Source organism: Lasioglossum baleicum, chromosome 9 (assembly GCF_051020765.1).
Source record: "Lasioglossum baleicum chromosome 9, iyLasBale1, whole genome shotgun sequence".
Taxonomy (NCBI): Eukaryota; Metazoa; Arthropoda; class Insecta; order Hymenoptera; family Halictidae; genus Lasioglossum; species Lasioglossum baleicum.
Window position 1 is genome coordinate 8,301,423 of NC_134937.1, and position 15,022 is coordinate 8,316,444.

General features: G+C 48.6%; 2 protein-coding genes across 8 annotated transcripts in view; both read left to right on the top strand.

The window, feature by feature from the left end:
- The window catches only part of LOC143212216 (protein bric-a-brac 1), a 270,719-nt gene that overhangs the window by 248,695 nt on the left and 7,002 nt on the right, over window positions 1–15,022 (top strand). For 4 of the 7 annotated variants that reach the window (XM_076430762.1, XM_076430764.1, XM_076430765.1 and 1 more), the window contains 2 exons: window positions 7,147–7,204; window positions 13,248–13,428. In XM_076430762.1, coding sequence (XP_076286877.1) covers window positions 7,147–7,204; window positions 13,248–13,428 — 239 coding nt within the window. The remainder of the gene's footprint in view (window positions 1–7,146; window positions 7,205–13,247; window positions 13,429–15,022) is intronic. The other 3 variants (XM_076430763.1, XM_076430766.1, XM_076430768.1) reach the window with 1 other exon arrangement.
- Window positions 8,723–9,070, top strand: LOC143212270 (uncharacterized). The gene has a single exon (XM_076430886.1). It carries the CDS (start codon window positions 8,723–8,725, stop codon window positions 9,068–9,070), a length of 348 nt encoding a protein of 115 aa, XP_076287001.1.

Below are 15,022 nucleotides of genomic sequence, written 5' to 3' on the forward strand. Positions count from 1 at the left end.
ATTCGATAGGGCGCGTGATCCTGCCGGTCGATCGCGATGTTTTCGTCGCATCCCGTGTGTACCGATGAATAAAACACGCGTCGCGTCGTTCGTATTCGTTTGCGCGCGGCCGGTGACAGGAGAAGCGAGAGTCCGAACGAAATTCCGAGCGACAGGACGAGGAGGGAAAGTTAAGCGCGGCAACTGGTCGACTATCGGTGGAATAGTTGGAGCGCGATATCGGTGAATAAAATATCAGCGCGTGCGTGCGTTGCACGAGGAGAGGATCGCGTGTCCTCGAACGCCGCTGTCCCGTGTCCCGTTTCGCGTTTCCCGTTTCCCGTTTCCCGTTCTCGTTCCCGTTCCCGTTCCCGTTTCCGTGTGCGCGCAGATTCGCGGCCCGCGTGTGCCATGTTTTTGCGCGAGCCGCTCTCGCGTCTCTCCGACAATTAGCCGAGCACGTGCTCCGAATTCCTCCCCGTCTTTTCCTCTTTCTCCCGCAGCGCTGCTGCTCCTTTCCCGCCCCAGCTAGCGAAGCCGGGTGTAGGCCACGGCCACATCGCTCGCCGCAGGACAAAAGCTTTATCGCGCGGACCCCGTAGCATTCCACTGTTTTCGGAGCTTCGCAGCTACCGATTCATTCTCAGATTTACCTTCCTCGACCTCCGTAAATTCGAAGGTAAAGCACTTTCGCACCTTTGACTGCACCGCGGGCGCGCGCGCGTCACCACTCTAGGTTTTAGCAAGTTCGGGAGAGGATCGCATTAATTATCGCATAGTTCAAGAGCCTGTTAGGGCTCCTTCGGTCGGCTATTCCGTCGACCCGGACTCTTGAAACAAAGGCTTAAACGCACAAGAACTCGCCACGTTTCGGAACACCGCGAATCCTAACACGTTCGCTGTCGGCAATGTTTCGGAGCTCGGTCGCTTTGCTGTTGAAATATTTTAATAAGGTCAACGAGTTCCTCCTTCGTAACATGTTGAAACGGTTTAGCAGGAGGTAAGCGGATAAAGTTAATTTGACTATTTTCGAGTAAACTCCGGGAAGAGCCGTTTAACCAACAAATAGCACAATCGTACATACGAAAGCAGAAAGTTCAAAATGCTTGGAAAATTCTAATTTTTTTCCAAATCAAATCAGACACTCCGTCTTCAAGCTCGACCAATCCCTTCCGAAAGGGATTTCCAAACTCCAAACACACCGTTTCACTTTCCATCGGTAAGAAAACATTCGACCCGGAGAGTCTAAGTAAGCGCGGAATCGACGACTTCCTCGGAAACAGCATCGAAGCACTCGAGAAGCAGGTCGCAGAGCCAAACACGTGGCCCCGACAGAGCCACTCCCCGCAATTTTGCCTGGGGCGGTTGCTCGAAGAAACAAGATGATCTCGATCCGCGAAAGAGCGGACGACACGGCTCGGAGATTCGCTTCGGGTCGGGGCCGAGAAAGAGAGGGTTTTCGCCCTTCGAGAGAGCCGAAAGGAAAAGATTCAAACGATCCATTCAGCTTCTTCGTCGACTCTCGCGCTCGCTTCCGGCCCTCTTGTTTCCTCTTGGATCCCTGCACCGCGCTCGCCCGTTGCTCTCGATCCCGGCGCTCCTCCTCCGACGGCGCTCCCTCTTCCGACGTTAATTTAGACGAATTTCATTAGAACAAACGAACTTTGCTAATCCGCGCTAATCTGATTAGAAATTTGCCGTGGCGCGGTGCATTCTGCCGCGTGAAACTCCAGCCGGTCGACGGGAGCCTCCGACGACGTCGACGGCGTCGGTGGGGCGTCGGTGGGGCGTCTGTGGCACCGGTGAAGGAGAGAACGAGCCTGCTCGTCGACTAGCGTTCGTCCTTGTCCCCGTCCTCGTCCTCGTCCTCGTTCTCGTCCTCGTCCTCGTCCTCGTCCTCGTCCCGTCGCGTTCACGCAAATCCCCGTGCATACATCCGTGCGCGCCCTCTCTCTCTCTCTCTCCCTCTCATCTTTCTCCTTCGTTTAACCTCCCCCCGCGCGCGCGTCCGACGCCTACTCGTTCCGCCCACGCCTATATCCTTGCCCGGCAAATATTTGCAGGAATTAGCAACGATAGACGACTGCCTCGTAAATTCTCCTCGGCAGAAGGTTCACGGGATTTTCCGTGAGAACGGCCGGGAAACCGTGAATTCGAAGCCCTTCTTAATTAGGCCAGCCGACATCTCGCTCGTCCGCGTCTATCCCGACTTTTGTTTATCGCCGCCCTCCCGTATCCGAGCTATCCGTCTGTCGTCGTTTCTCGCGGTCCCATTTCTCGTTTCTCGCTTTTCGTTTCCAGCGTCGCGCCGCGCCGGTTATCAAGGGAAAGCGCGCGCGCGCTCCGGCCGAGAACAGTTTTCACCATGAACCCGTGAAAAATAGCGGGTGTCTCGCCTCCCAGGATTACCTCGCGACATTCTTCTCTCGCGTCTCCTCGCGCAACCACCGAGAGCCAACTTTCGCGGACCAAAGTTTCCTTCGAGGTTTTTCGCCCGACCCGGCTCGGCCGGGTGGGGGTCCCCCGCCGCGGAAAAACGACAAGATTCGGAAACCGCTACTTAGCGGCAGACACGACCGAAGTTTCCGCGGGGGCCATTTGTTACCCGCGCGGAACCATTTGTAACGTTTAACGTTCCGAACTCCTCCGAAAAATGGCCTCCCATCAAACTTCCGTGTCGTCTTGTAATGTAAAACATCGAAACTTCGGTTCTAAATAGCGACGATATTTCGTCTGTTTCGAGCCGTTACGAGCAGGCGATGCTCTCTGCCGATACGGATCGGACAAGGGGGGCGGTGAACCCTCCCTCGGCGGACGCGACCTACCAGGAACAAGGTTATGCAACTGCTCGAGCGGACAGAGAGCAACGGACAAAAAGCATCTACGGAAATTGTAGGTCGCGAGTTTGCTGGAAATCTTCGTATCGAGTGCGACTCGTCATTATAGCGCGAAAGATTGTAAAAGCTCTTTCTGCGGTGAGAGAAGGGGCGAGCAATGCAAAGGTCAAGGACCAGTAAAAATTGCAAGGTCGCGCGGATGCGAGAGCACTCGATAGCGATTGCATTCTTGAATTTACGTCGACACCAGCACTCCGATGGGTTAAGTGTCGGAAGACTCCGACAACTGTTCCCCGAATCGACGTTGTTCCCTAGCGAACGAGTACGAGAGAAAAAAATGGAAAGAATGCGAGGAGCAATTTCCTCGTTAATGCCGCGGAAGAGCCTTGTCGCGTGCATCGGGGACGACGTGCATTCTTCGAGGCGCAGCTCGCGACAGACGGACGGAGACACGAGACAATGAAAAATGCACGCATGACAGGATGCGGCGTGTGTGCGCACGATGAACTCGTGCCGAACATCGGTACGAGCGCACGCGGGCAAGGGCAACGGGCACGGGCAAACTCGATTTCCCTGTCGTGCGCGTCTCGGTGCTCAGATGCACACCGGTCGCACTCGTCCTGCGGTTTTCCCGCGCCGCGCGTGCAGCTTTCCTTGCCTCGATACGATAAGATGTCTAAATAATTTACAACGCCATAATGCGGCTACGAACCGATCGCCTTGCCGTCTAGTCGATTTTCAAGGTAACCGCAGTTGTTTCGCTGCTGCACCTTTCCATTCTCTCTCCTTCCGACCGCAAAGTCGAGGCAAAAGTCGCTTAAACGCGTTATAAATATTTCTGGTTTTTTCCCCATGGGAGTGTCGCGCCAACAATTTCCGTCGTGATACAACATATGCGACCTAACTTTATGGCTTTACGCGATGCAGCCCAGAGCCCAGTCGCGATCCAAAAGATAAAAACAATTTAAATTGAAACCTTGCGGAAAAATAAATTACACAGAAACTTTTGGTACTACCCCTCGGAGGGTCGAGAATTCGACCCCTCATAGTAGATTTAGTGTTAAATATTTAATCAACGATTGACGAACAAATTTCTGCTACAATCGTTAATCACAATTAACAATTAAACTCAATACATGATTACATTCTTCTCAATTGTAATCGTCTATCGGATAATTGGATTAATGATTAACTGCTGAAATTTAACTACTGAAAAAGATGTAAACTGAGTTTTTGTTGAGATATATTTCTGTCAATTCTCCATCTCCCCACTCTCTGTTTCTCTCTCTCTCCCTCCTTGTTACAATTTATGGATACACCGTGTGGCGATTAACTTCAAGAATTGCTTAAATCAGTCTCCGATCTTTCGATGATTTCTTTTTTCAAGCAACGATTGACGATCAACTTCATCAATCGATTGAATCAATCGTCGATTTTTCAATGATTACCTTTTTCAATCGTACACATCAATCAATCAATTTTGACTAAAATTTTTAACCCGGCGTTAGTTAGGTGGGGTCTCGCAGACCCCAGAGATTTTAGATTGATTGTAACATTGTAAAGATGTTTCATTAGTTAAGTATTTTTGAATAATACAAATTTAATTTCGTGGATCTGCGTTTTACTCTGATAAATTGCAAGCCTCTTAAGCAATACCTGATCATATAATTATGAGAAAAAGGTATTTATATTTCTATAATACAATATATTATTTCGATGGGTCTGTGAGACCCCACCTTACCACTTACAATACATTTTCCCACCTTACCAACGCCGGGTTAATTGATTAATAATGCCCAACTCTGATTCCGGGACACAAATCCGTGATTTCTTTTAACGCATGATCGCGAGAAACGGCCCCCACAGAAAAATCCGTGATGCGCGATCCAGATTTTTTTGAAAACGGTGAGGTGTCCCATGATTCGTGGCCGAAGCGGTGGTACATACATGTATCCGGCTCCGTTCTAGCGCGTCGTCGGAGGCGCGTGACCGCCATACGAATAAACGAATAAACGAAGCGTCGTCATCCCGATGGAACGTAGGACAATCGCAGACCTTATCTTCTTATTCAAGGTTCCCGCAGAGCATCGTGCGCAGCGCGCGGGCCGCACCTTCAATTACTATTATAAGTATTATTGACTTGAATGCTCCATCTGGACGCATTCTTTCGCCACGGCCGCTCCGCATCGGACGACGAATTCGAACTCTTCGCAGAATAGAGGCTATTCTGTTGGCGGAGCGGCCTTTGTTCCGCAATTCATTTTTTTCTCTCCTAGTCTATTCATCGCGGCCGCAACAGCTCTCCGCGCCTCACCGTATAAGACGCGGCCCTTGCCTATACGTTTATGCCTATTCTTTCGCCGATTACAGATCTCGCCCGGTATTATTGCCACTTACGCCGACGCCATGTTTCTATTGTCGTGCGAAATCTACACGCTCGTAAACGTATAAGGCTCTCCTTGGCAAGGTTCCGGCACAGAGCTGAAAAAATTATTTTAAAACATATTTCCAACAAAATTTAATCAGTATTTACACGTTTACAAAACATCTATTCGTAAAATATCGTAAAAAAATGTGTGTTGAGGATTGTTCGTGGTCGATCAGTAGATCGTTCGAGCTTCTCGTATACTTGCACGTAGTGTGCCGACTAATTTTATTCGTCTCGAAGGACCACTCCCCACAAAGGGAAGAACTAAGTTGAAATGCGTTGTAAACAGTGTACTTTATTGCTAAGCTAAGTGAGACCTCGACTGCCGCTACAAGGTTTCTAGAGATAGGTGCTACTAAATCGACAGTCGGAAAGAATCTGAGAATATCTTGATGTATCTTCCTCGTGTTCGCCTGGTCCTAAAGTTTGTCTCCTTCCAGCTTCCTTTTCCTTGGCCAATAGGAAAATTCGGATCCTTCAGCTGGACGTTGATTAATCGGGTGGCCCGTCTTCGGTTGCAGTTCGATGGTGATTGGTGGTGGAGGTGCCTCAATAGCGCGCGCACGAGAGTGGGGTACACGCGAGGGCGAAAGCCCGCCAAAACAAGGGTCGTGGGACCGAGCGAGAGAGAGGTCCGAGGGAGTCCCAAGAGGTCCTTGACTGAGAATTACGACTTCCTGTCCTCGACCGATTCTAGACTTTGACTGTCTATTTATGAGAAATTGGAGAAGCTCCTCCAAGAGGTTGCGTGACTTTACCCAAATTCCTCGATTAGTCTCGCCCATCCGGTTTCGTCAAGGACCTCCGTGGAAACCTCTTGTTTTCCCTACTTATTCTAAGCCGAAGCGCTTACATATCTCTAAACAATGTGTTTAACGCAAAAATCAAGGTCACGTTGATTTTTTAAATATCAATATTCATTTTTTTTCTCTCAGGAAGTTGTACCTGACGTTACGACAAAGCCAGCGACCATATTATAGCGTTGATGCTGTAAGTAACGCTAGGATAGTCATTTTCAGGGGGGGAAAAAGATCCCCGGACTCGAGAAACTTTGTTTGAACCGCGGCGGAGAGCGAAGAGAGCGAGCCAGCGAAGAGAGGTGGTCGAAATTCCGGCGAAACGAAAAAAAAAAATGGAAGGGGTTTCTCGTCTCCGATAGAGGATCGAGGCGTGTGGATCAAACGAGCCGGACAGGGGGCCGTTCGGCCCTTAAAAATTAATTTGAAAAGTCAGCCGAGTGCCGGCTCCTGAAAACGATCCGCTATATGAGAAGTCTCGGGATAGGCTGGGACCTTTTCGTATTGCGGAAATCGCGAGCGAGCCGCGTCAGACCGCGGACGAAAACTTTTCAAATGAGCCAACTTTGCGTGTGTCTTGCGCTTTCGGCGCGTCTCGCAACCCCTTTCTAGAGACGCGGAAAACCTCGCATATTAGTAAAGTTGTCGACAGAGACGCGCGCGAGCCTCCGTATACTGTTCTCCGGAAACCGTTGCGCCCTCCCGCTCCGGTCGAGCATCTTCCGGCCGAGCTCTCTTCCCCCTGTCGGCGACCGTCTCCTATTTAACCCTTTCAACCCTTCCGAATGACAAGTGTTCCCTTCAGGACGGTATAATCGCCGCAACCGCGATAAAAATCGAACTTTATCCTAAAATATCTCGAACCACGAAGCTGTTCTCGTTGCGGGCCGCACGCGTACGAACTTGACGCGCGGCCAGCTGCGCGGCTGCTCGGTTTTCGGTGGCCGTTCAAAGTGATTTGCGGTACATGTGTAACATTCGCTTCTCGTGTTCGTAACCGGGCGAAGATTTGTAGCCGATCTCTCGAGGCGAAAGCTAGACGACCGAAACGACGGACACGTTCTCGAGCAGAGTCTCTAACCGTTTCGTTTCTTTTCTGTTGCAGGCCAAGTTGTTGGAGTCATCCCACGCTTGGCTCGGAGCCTCCACGTCGAGTATAGCAGGTAAGTTGTTCGACGCTCCTCCCTCGTTTACCTAATTGTCCAGCGGCAGCTGTCGCGACAAAACAGCGCATTTCAGGAACGACAGATGATAACGCGACCGAACTCCTCGGACCCGTTTCCTCGAGATTCTCGTCCCCGAGGGTCTCGTCGAGGCGAGTCCGCGCGATTCCGAGTTGTCCCGTGATACACCTATAGAGTCGCGATCGTTTTTCACCAAGAACGTCGACCGATTCTCCCTTGTTGGCCGGGCAACCGGCGGATCAAGCGATCAACGAGAAACCGAGGATAGAAGAAACGGGAGGAAAGCGACGGCTAGAGGCGGCGAGTAAACGGTGAGACGACTCGGATGAACCCACAGCTCGACGCGATGCTTACGTCGAGGAGAACGTGGCCGCGGTTACAGCCGAGGAAGAGGAAGAGGAGCGGAGAAATGTGTTGAGCGATGCGAGCCGCGGAACACGCATTCGCCGTTATCCCGGCAATAACGAAGCCGAAGAACGCGCGTTGTGCTTTAATATAGAAAGCAATTTAGATAGACAGTCGAGCAAGGTCGGGCCGTTAATGGCACCGCCGATAACGTGCTCGTGATTCCAGCCGCCCAAGGAGCCGACTCGTCTGCGGACTCCCACGCATTCGCGCGTCGATATTCGCATCTCCGCGAATTCATCTTTATACCTCCTTCTCGAGGACAAGCGCTCGGAAACGCGATCCTCGTTCCGATCTGAAAGTTGCGTCCGTGCGGAGTGTGCCCGGAAAGTGTTCTACCTCGAGCTGTAGCTGGAGGAAGGGTTGATCTTCGTGTTTATTCGTAAAGCTCGTCCTCTCATTTTCGTTGAAAAGCTGAAACATTTTATTTTCTTTATTCTTCTTTGTAACCTTTTCTGAGATGCCTATATCAGTAGATGACGGTCCTTGGGATACTTTCCGGACACGCGTATCACGTTCTTCGAGACGTAACGCGATCGCAGGCCTCCGACCAGAGTTAAGGGCGATTCCAATCCGTTCGTCTCACCGATGTACCGCAGCCACCCTCATTTCCGCCCGTTTTCTCCGCGAAGCATCGAGAAACCGTTTTCCGCCCACGCAGACTTCCTTGGAGCGGACGATAAGCGTGGACGTAGGATCGAGGAAGGAAAGTGTCGATGAGATCGGCTTCCGAAACGAATGCGGAAACTCTGGCATGAATGGATGCGTAGGAGAGAGAGAGAGAGGTGGTGGGTTGCGGGGGTGGTTGCCGGGAAAACTAAGAAATCTCGATCGGACGGGGATATAAGAAACCGTGTAACGCGGGGGGCCGGCCGATCCATGGCCGGATCCATCCCCGATCCATCTCGAGATCCGTCGGATCCGGGTTGCGTGAAGAGAGAGGGCCGCACATATGGGCTTACCGCCAAAGCAAAAAGTCGAACTGCCTGACACTGTTTTTTAGCTGACTATACGACCCTGCTGAAGCTGAAGGCGCCCACGTGGACGCGGCACGATCTCCAGGAAGCGATCGAGGCCGTGGTCACTCAGAAGATGCGATTCACCCAGGCCTCGACCAAATACGGGATACCGAAAGGCACCCTGTACGACAACATCCTCGGGAAGACGAAGCGCATGATGGTCCTCGAGGAGGCGGGCCTGAACTCGAGCGAGGAGACCGCCGTGCTCGAGTTCTGCTGCGACATCAGCGTCAGTCCGTACAACCGTCGCACCAAAAAATCCCTGAACGCGATCCTCAACTTCGTCGAGAAGCTCCGACGGAAGCGCGAGCCCGGATTCGTCTTCAACGGCCTCTCAGGGTTTCGGTGGTGGTGGGCCTTCTGTAAAAAGCACTCGATAGTCTCGCTTTACTTCAACGACGAGAACGAGAACGACCAGTGATTATTATTCGCGCGAACTTCGCCTGCTTCGTCTCCGCTTCTCGTCTTTCCACGGTGTTTCGCCGGTGTCGCGCGAAAATCGCTCTTTACTCGCTGGACCGAGTCCGAATCGGACTGAGAGACGTCTATTCGCGTTCGACGTGAACACAATTAGTGAAAGTATGCTCTTACTTTATGTTATTACAATCACAGAAATATTTACTACGACACGGTTCTTGTTTAGCATTCCTGTTTTCGTGAATCGACACCGATCGTCGCGGTAATTACGAATTCGACAAATACATTTGAAGAGTTGAATTTGTACACGTTAAAGGTGTATAGTTGAATAAAGGTCGGTTTATCGTAGTCAGTCCGGCCCGTCGGACAGGAGCTTATTGCTCTGGTTTCGTATCCAGTATTTTATTTTTTTGAAAAATACTGGATACTATTGGGTTGGCAAATAAGTTCGTTCGGTTTTTTACATTGGAATAAATCACAAAAACCGATTTTACAAAAACCGTATTTTAGCTGTTTGGAAAATACTGGATACTATATAATCACCCTGGTTTTTCGTATCCAATCTGTTAGCTTTAAAATACTGGATAGAAACCATGGTAGTAATAAACCAACCTTAACCGTTTGTAATTTGTGGAAATCAATTTGTAAAATTGAAATTGATAGAAACCAACATTCCGACAAAGGTGGATCATTCCTGCATGAAACTTCAACGTTTAAAGTTTTGCGTAATGGTACGTAATAGTACAAACTACATTCCACGATATTTCTATATTTTATATTTTCGAAAACACGGTTTTCGACCATCGAGCGAAGCACCGTGCGACGATTCGAGGAGTCGCGTCTTCCGTCGAGAGTGCCTTAATTCGAAATCGTTGGATCGGTATGCCGTCGGTACACGGCAACGAACCCTTTCAACGAGCGCGATTCGAATTCTTTTCAATTGTGACATTCCACGCGCATTCCATTGAATCCGTGGCTACTCCCGTAGCAGGACCAATAACGAGCGTAATAAATTGTAGCAATAATAGTACTAATGATTACGTATACAGCGATAGAAATAATAATATATTGCGTTGTCGCGGCTACCAGCGATAATACAGTGCCTTTCCCCGACGTCTTCCACTCGAATAGAATTTACCGCGAATTCGATCTTCCAATCCGTAGTCCCTGGCTCGATTCTCGTGAAACGATCCATCGATCGACGCGTTCCTGTCCGCGAGTGCCTTCCTCGATTGTGATTTCATCGAATCTCACAATTGTTCGAGATTATTAGTGTTTAATAAAGTGTTTGCGTATTAGCGGTGTCTTACCATGAGCGAGAGTCGAGTCGAGACGAGTCAAGTCGAGTCGCGCGTCGCATAAAAGCCGAGGTATGTATTTACACAGTTGATCAAAATGATAAGGCACCTCAAGGTTTTTAGCAGTGAACATTCATTTGTACATGCATACATGTAGAAAGTGAATATACAACAAAATGAGGTACTAACTTTTATATAATATAGCAAAAATATATTAAATAACTCGTTCAAACAAAAATTGACTTTTAATTCGTTTCCACTGAGATTTCACGACACATATATGAAATTTTGTGTGTGTACGACGATGCCTTATCATGTTGTCCACCAGTGTATCAAATTGTCCATTGCCGCGCGAATCTCGTCGACGAATTCCGAATCAAGACACACTCCGATTCAGAGTCGCCGGATCAAAACTTGTGTCCCAGCACTACCGTCCCTTTCCACGCCACAATGTCGCAACGTCACGTGACCGATCCGGTAGCGGCAGGGAGAGGGTAACTTTTTCCCCTAGATTCGAGTCGGTTCTCTCGATCTGACGACTCTGCTTTCGGCGTTCTTGCGAAAATTCAATATTTGCTCAACGAGGCGGTGGAATCGGGTATTCATTGGCCAGAAAATTGTCGATATTAATTAGCGGTCTTGCGATCCGGCGGCTGTTTCGCAACGAATGGCGAAACGACACGAAATCATGCTACTTCGCAAGCAATCGCGGATGCTTAAACCGTTGATTCTGAACGGTCTCGTCGGCGGAGTTCGCGGAAATTGAAAAAGAGCAGAGCACATCTTCGACAAAGATGTTGCAAGCTCGTAGAACGCGGCGCGGATACAGCATTCCTGTAATTATAGTCGAGCCAAAGGTTTCGGTTTCTCGAGGCCGGCAAGAGCGGTAGTGTGGTGTTGCACCCTGTTATTTAGCTGGCCGAAACAGAGAAGGTAACGGCGATGAGAAGAAGACAGCGGATAACAACGAAATAAAAAGATGCCGTTTGACGCGACTCCGCGGCCGAGCGGACTGGCCTCGAGCGGTTGAAACCTTTCGTGGCGGATAAGCGCGCGACCGCGCTCGAACCAATTTTGGGGACGACAAAGGATACTCTTATTGTTAGACTCGATGTCCCTAGAAACACGCCAAGATTCTCGTTCCGTGATACATAGAATTATAGCGCTACCTCGCCGAAACGAACCGTCGCGTTTCTGTTCCACGCGTTACGGGAAAGACGCGCTCCGCCTGCAGAAATAGTCAGACGCGAAAATCTAGATCGATATCCCTCGGCGCTACGTAACGATAAGACCGGCCTCCACACGGTGGTACAGAGCGGAAGATTTAGCGACATTTTTCACGTAGCAACGTTGGGCTACGAATATTTTATCGCAAGCGAGATTAATAATAATCTTTCAGGTCTTTCCGATCGCCCGGCAAAGAAATGTCTCGTTGAGAACGGAAAAGGAAATCGGCAGATTGAATGATTTCAATTTTTGAGACTGATAGGCATTTAGGGATAGGATGTTAGGTCACTGTTTCTTTTTTGTTTTCGAGAAAAGATCGCTGAATTCTTCGGTCCGAGCCACTGTGCGGTTTCTCGAAAAATTCCGCGATGCATATTTCCGAGCGACGATCTCATGACGGCACGGACACCGAGGCAGACACCGTTCTTGAAAGTTAGAAAAACCGAGGACTCGGACGCTCTTCCTATTATGCATTCCTCGTTAAGTCTAGAACGGTAAATAAATACCTTCTCGTACCAAATGAAAAGCAGTCTCCGAGTCCTCGCGTCTGCTCCAAGTCTGGAGACAAGAATAACGTGTCGGACCTTCCGGAAAAATCGTGGGCAAACCGAAACGTCGCGTTTATCGCGTTGGAACGGTCAGAGACGACTCCGATCTCCGCGGTTTCTATGGTTATTGTCGCGGGCGCGCGCGCGCGCTCGTGCGTGCGTACGCAAGCGCAAATGGTCCCGCACCGCGTCCGCGCAACTTGGCGGGCGCGTCTTTCCAATTAATTGTATTAATCGTCAAATTGGAGGATGCTCAATTAAACCCAATAAGTTAACTATTAAATAATCGTTGCGAATTGAGGTCAGCCGTCCGCGACGTACAGCCGGTGCGCGCGTTCGAGTTGTATCGCTCGCGCGGAGGCAAACCGTTGGCGAGCCTGCGATTACCGGTTTAACGTTAAGCAAAATATTTTCTATTAACGAGCGAGCTTGTTCCGTTATGAACTCACACGCGTTTTTCTCTCTTTCTTTGTCTTTCTCTTCCTCTTTCTTTTCTTGTTCTCGTTTTTTTTTCCCCGACACTGTCTTTGTTTCTCCGACTGTGTTCTTTTCTCTTTCCCTGCGAGGATTGTATGCTAACGACAATACAATCGATACGTGAACGTTCAGATGGCGGTCTCTGTGTGTGTATCTTTATTCCCCGACCCTTTCCCCGCCGCAATTTGCCTTTCAACAGTTTGTTCGCAGGTACGCTTCGGCAAAGCAGCTACCACGATGGAACCTATCGCACGTGATTCTCGCACCTTCACTCGACTTACCCACGTTTGGCTATTTACGTTATTCACGTGACTCGCCGACGCGGCGCATCGTTCCGACGAACGTCACACACACACACACACACACACCGTTACCATTTCGATTTTACTCTCTAATACTCGCGATTACCGATTACGCCGAAACGCGATCGACTTTTCGATCGGCCGATCTGCCAGACGAATGCAACACGCCGAGCAGCCACAACCAGCTTGTATCGAAAAGTTGTTCGCGTGATCGGTTTTTTCCCGATCTCGAACCGATCGCGTCTATCCTCCCTCCCAGATTGAAATCGAGGCACTGACTAACGCTCTGCTTTTTCTGTTTTCTCTTTTCCGTGGGGGGCGTAAACTAGCAGACAGCTACCAATATCAACTGCAGTCGATGTGGCAGAAGTGCTGGAACACCAATCAGAGCCTGGTGCACAATCTACGTTTCCGAGAACGCGGGCCCCTCAAGTCCTGGAGACCGGAAACGATGGCGGAGGCGATCTTCAGCGTCCTCAAGGAGGGATTATCCCTGAGTCAAGCCGCGAGGTAATCCCAAACTTCTACTTTTCATCCGTTCTCTCCCGGTCTCGCTTTCTTTTTTCATCTCGAACGGTACCGTTTACTTTCCGCACGCGTAATCCCGCGATCCTCGAACGAGATCGCGATCTCCCCGGTTTTTCGGGAAGCTACTCCGAGAGTCAAAATTTCTTCGTTACGATTTCTTTGCGGTATGTCTTTCAATTCAATTTTTAACCCTTAGCACTCGAAAATTGCTGTACCATTTTTCGCAATATTGTTTGCATCATTAAATATGTTGATACATTCATCAATAAATTATCTAGTCAATTCCATATCCATAAGATCCAAACAAATCATATACAGGGTGCGGCAAAAGTTTGGAAACTTTCTACATAATTACTGTGCAACCAAATTTTTGTTCATTAAATCGAACACAACAAAAATAACGTTGGAAATCCATAAAATTTATGTTATACAAAGAGTTAGGGCAATAATCAACTAATATTTAAAAATGGCTAATAGTCTTTTTGAATGTTAGTCGTAGCAAAATAGTCATTAGTCAAAACCTTTTGATTAGTTAGTGATAACTAAATGGCAAATAGTTAGAATTAGTAGTTGGTGATCAGTCATCAATCTTTACAAATATTTTTCGTCGGAAAACAATATTCGTTTGTGAAACTGTGCACCGTGACTCCGTTTCAATGCCAGACAACGCTTCTTCCGTTCATTGTTTTTTTATCATTTAAATGTTGTCCTTTTTAAAGCAAATGAATAGACCACTGATACCATGAACTAGCAAATTGAATGACGGACGCCCTGAATATAAAAGTATACAGAAGAGATACATGTCTTTTGCCGCATCCTGTACAATGGAATTATTCTAGGTCGCACGAAATTTTAGTTGACACATCATCTATCGGCGATTATTCCATGATTCTGCCAAGTCTATGGCGCGTGACTATGGATTTTGTAATGGATCCTCCAACAGAAACTTCAATCATAACCCAACAACTCACCCTCAATAACGTAATCTAATAATTTCGAAAGAAATTTTAACGAGTCACACTCGTGACGAAGATTTTAAACAAAGTCTAACTAATATGAACGTTACGCCTCTCTTTTTAAATGAAACAATATTTGATTCGTTTGTAATCAATATTTAAGCATTAAGATAAATGTAGCTAATTCAATTTGGTAGATCACAACAATTGATGTTGAGAAAATATTGGAACCTGTTGAGAAGGATCGGATCACAAAATCGTGGCTTGAGAAAGCACATGCGCGTAGCAGTGGTCGTAAACATTTTGAATAATTGCAACGTTCTCGTATTTAGACGAGGGATTAAACGTAGATCGTTAAGAGATTGCGTCTTTGTCTTCGCGGAGACGTTTTATAACGAAACATTTGAATAATTTGCGTCGAGAATCGGAGACACGACTCCTGGCCAACTCCTCGGCGATTTTCGCCACTGTGCGTCGCTCAAACTTGGCCGAACTGAATTTTGTACGGCCGTGGAATAGAGGAGCGCGTCGCGCCGTTATTTAACTAGTCAAATCGTCTGGATTACGTCCGCGTCAGACGTTTCCACCGTTTAAGGAACGCGCGCTGAGAAGAATTTCAT

What these genes read in the sequence shown, in the direction of transcription:
- LOC143212270 (XM_076430886.1), top strand. Translation starts at nt 8,723, where the DNA reads ATGCGATTCACCCAGGCCTCGACCAAATACGGGATACCGAAAGGCACC.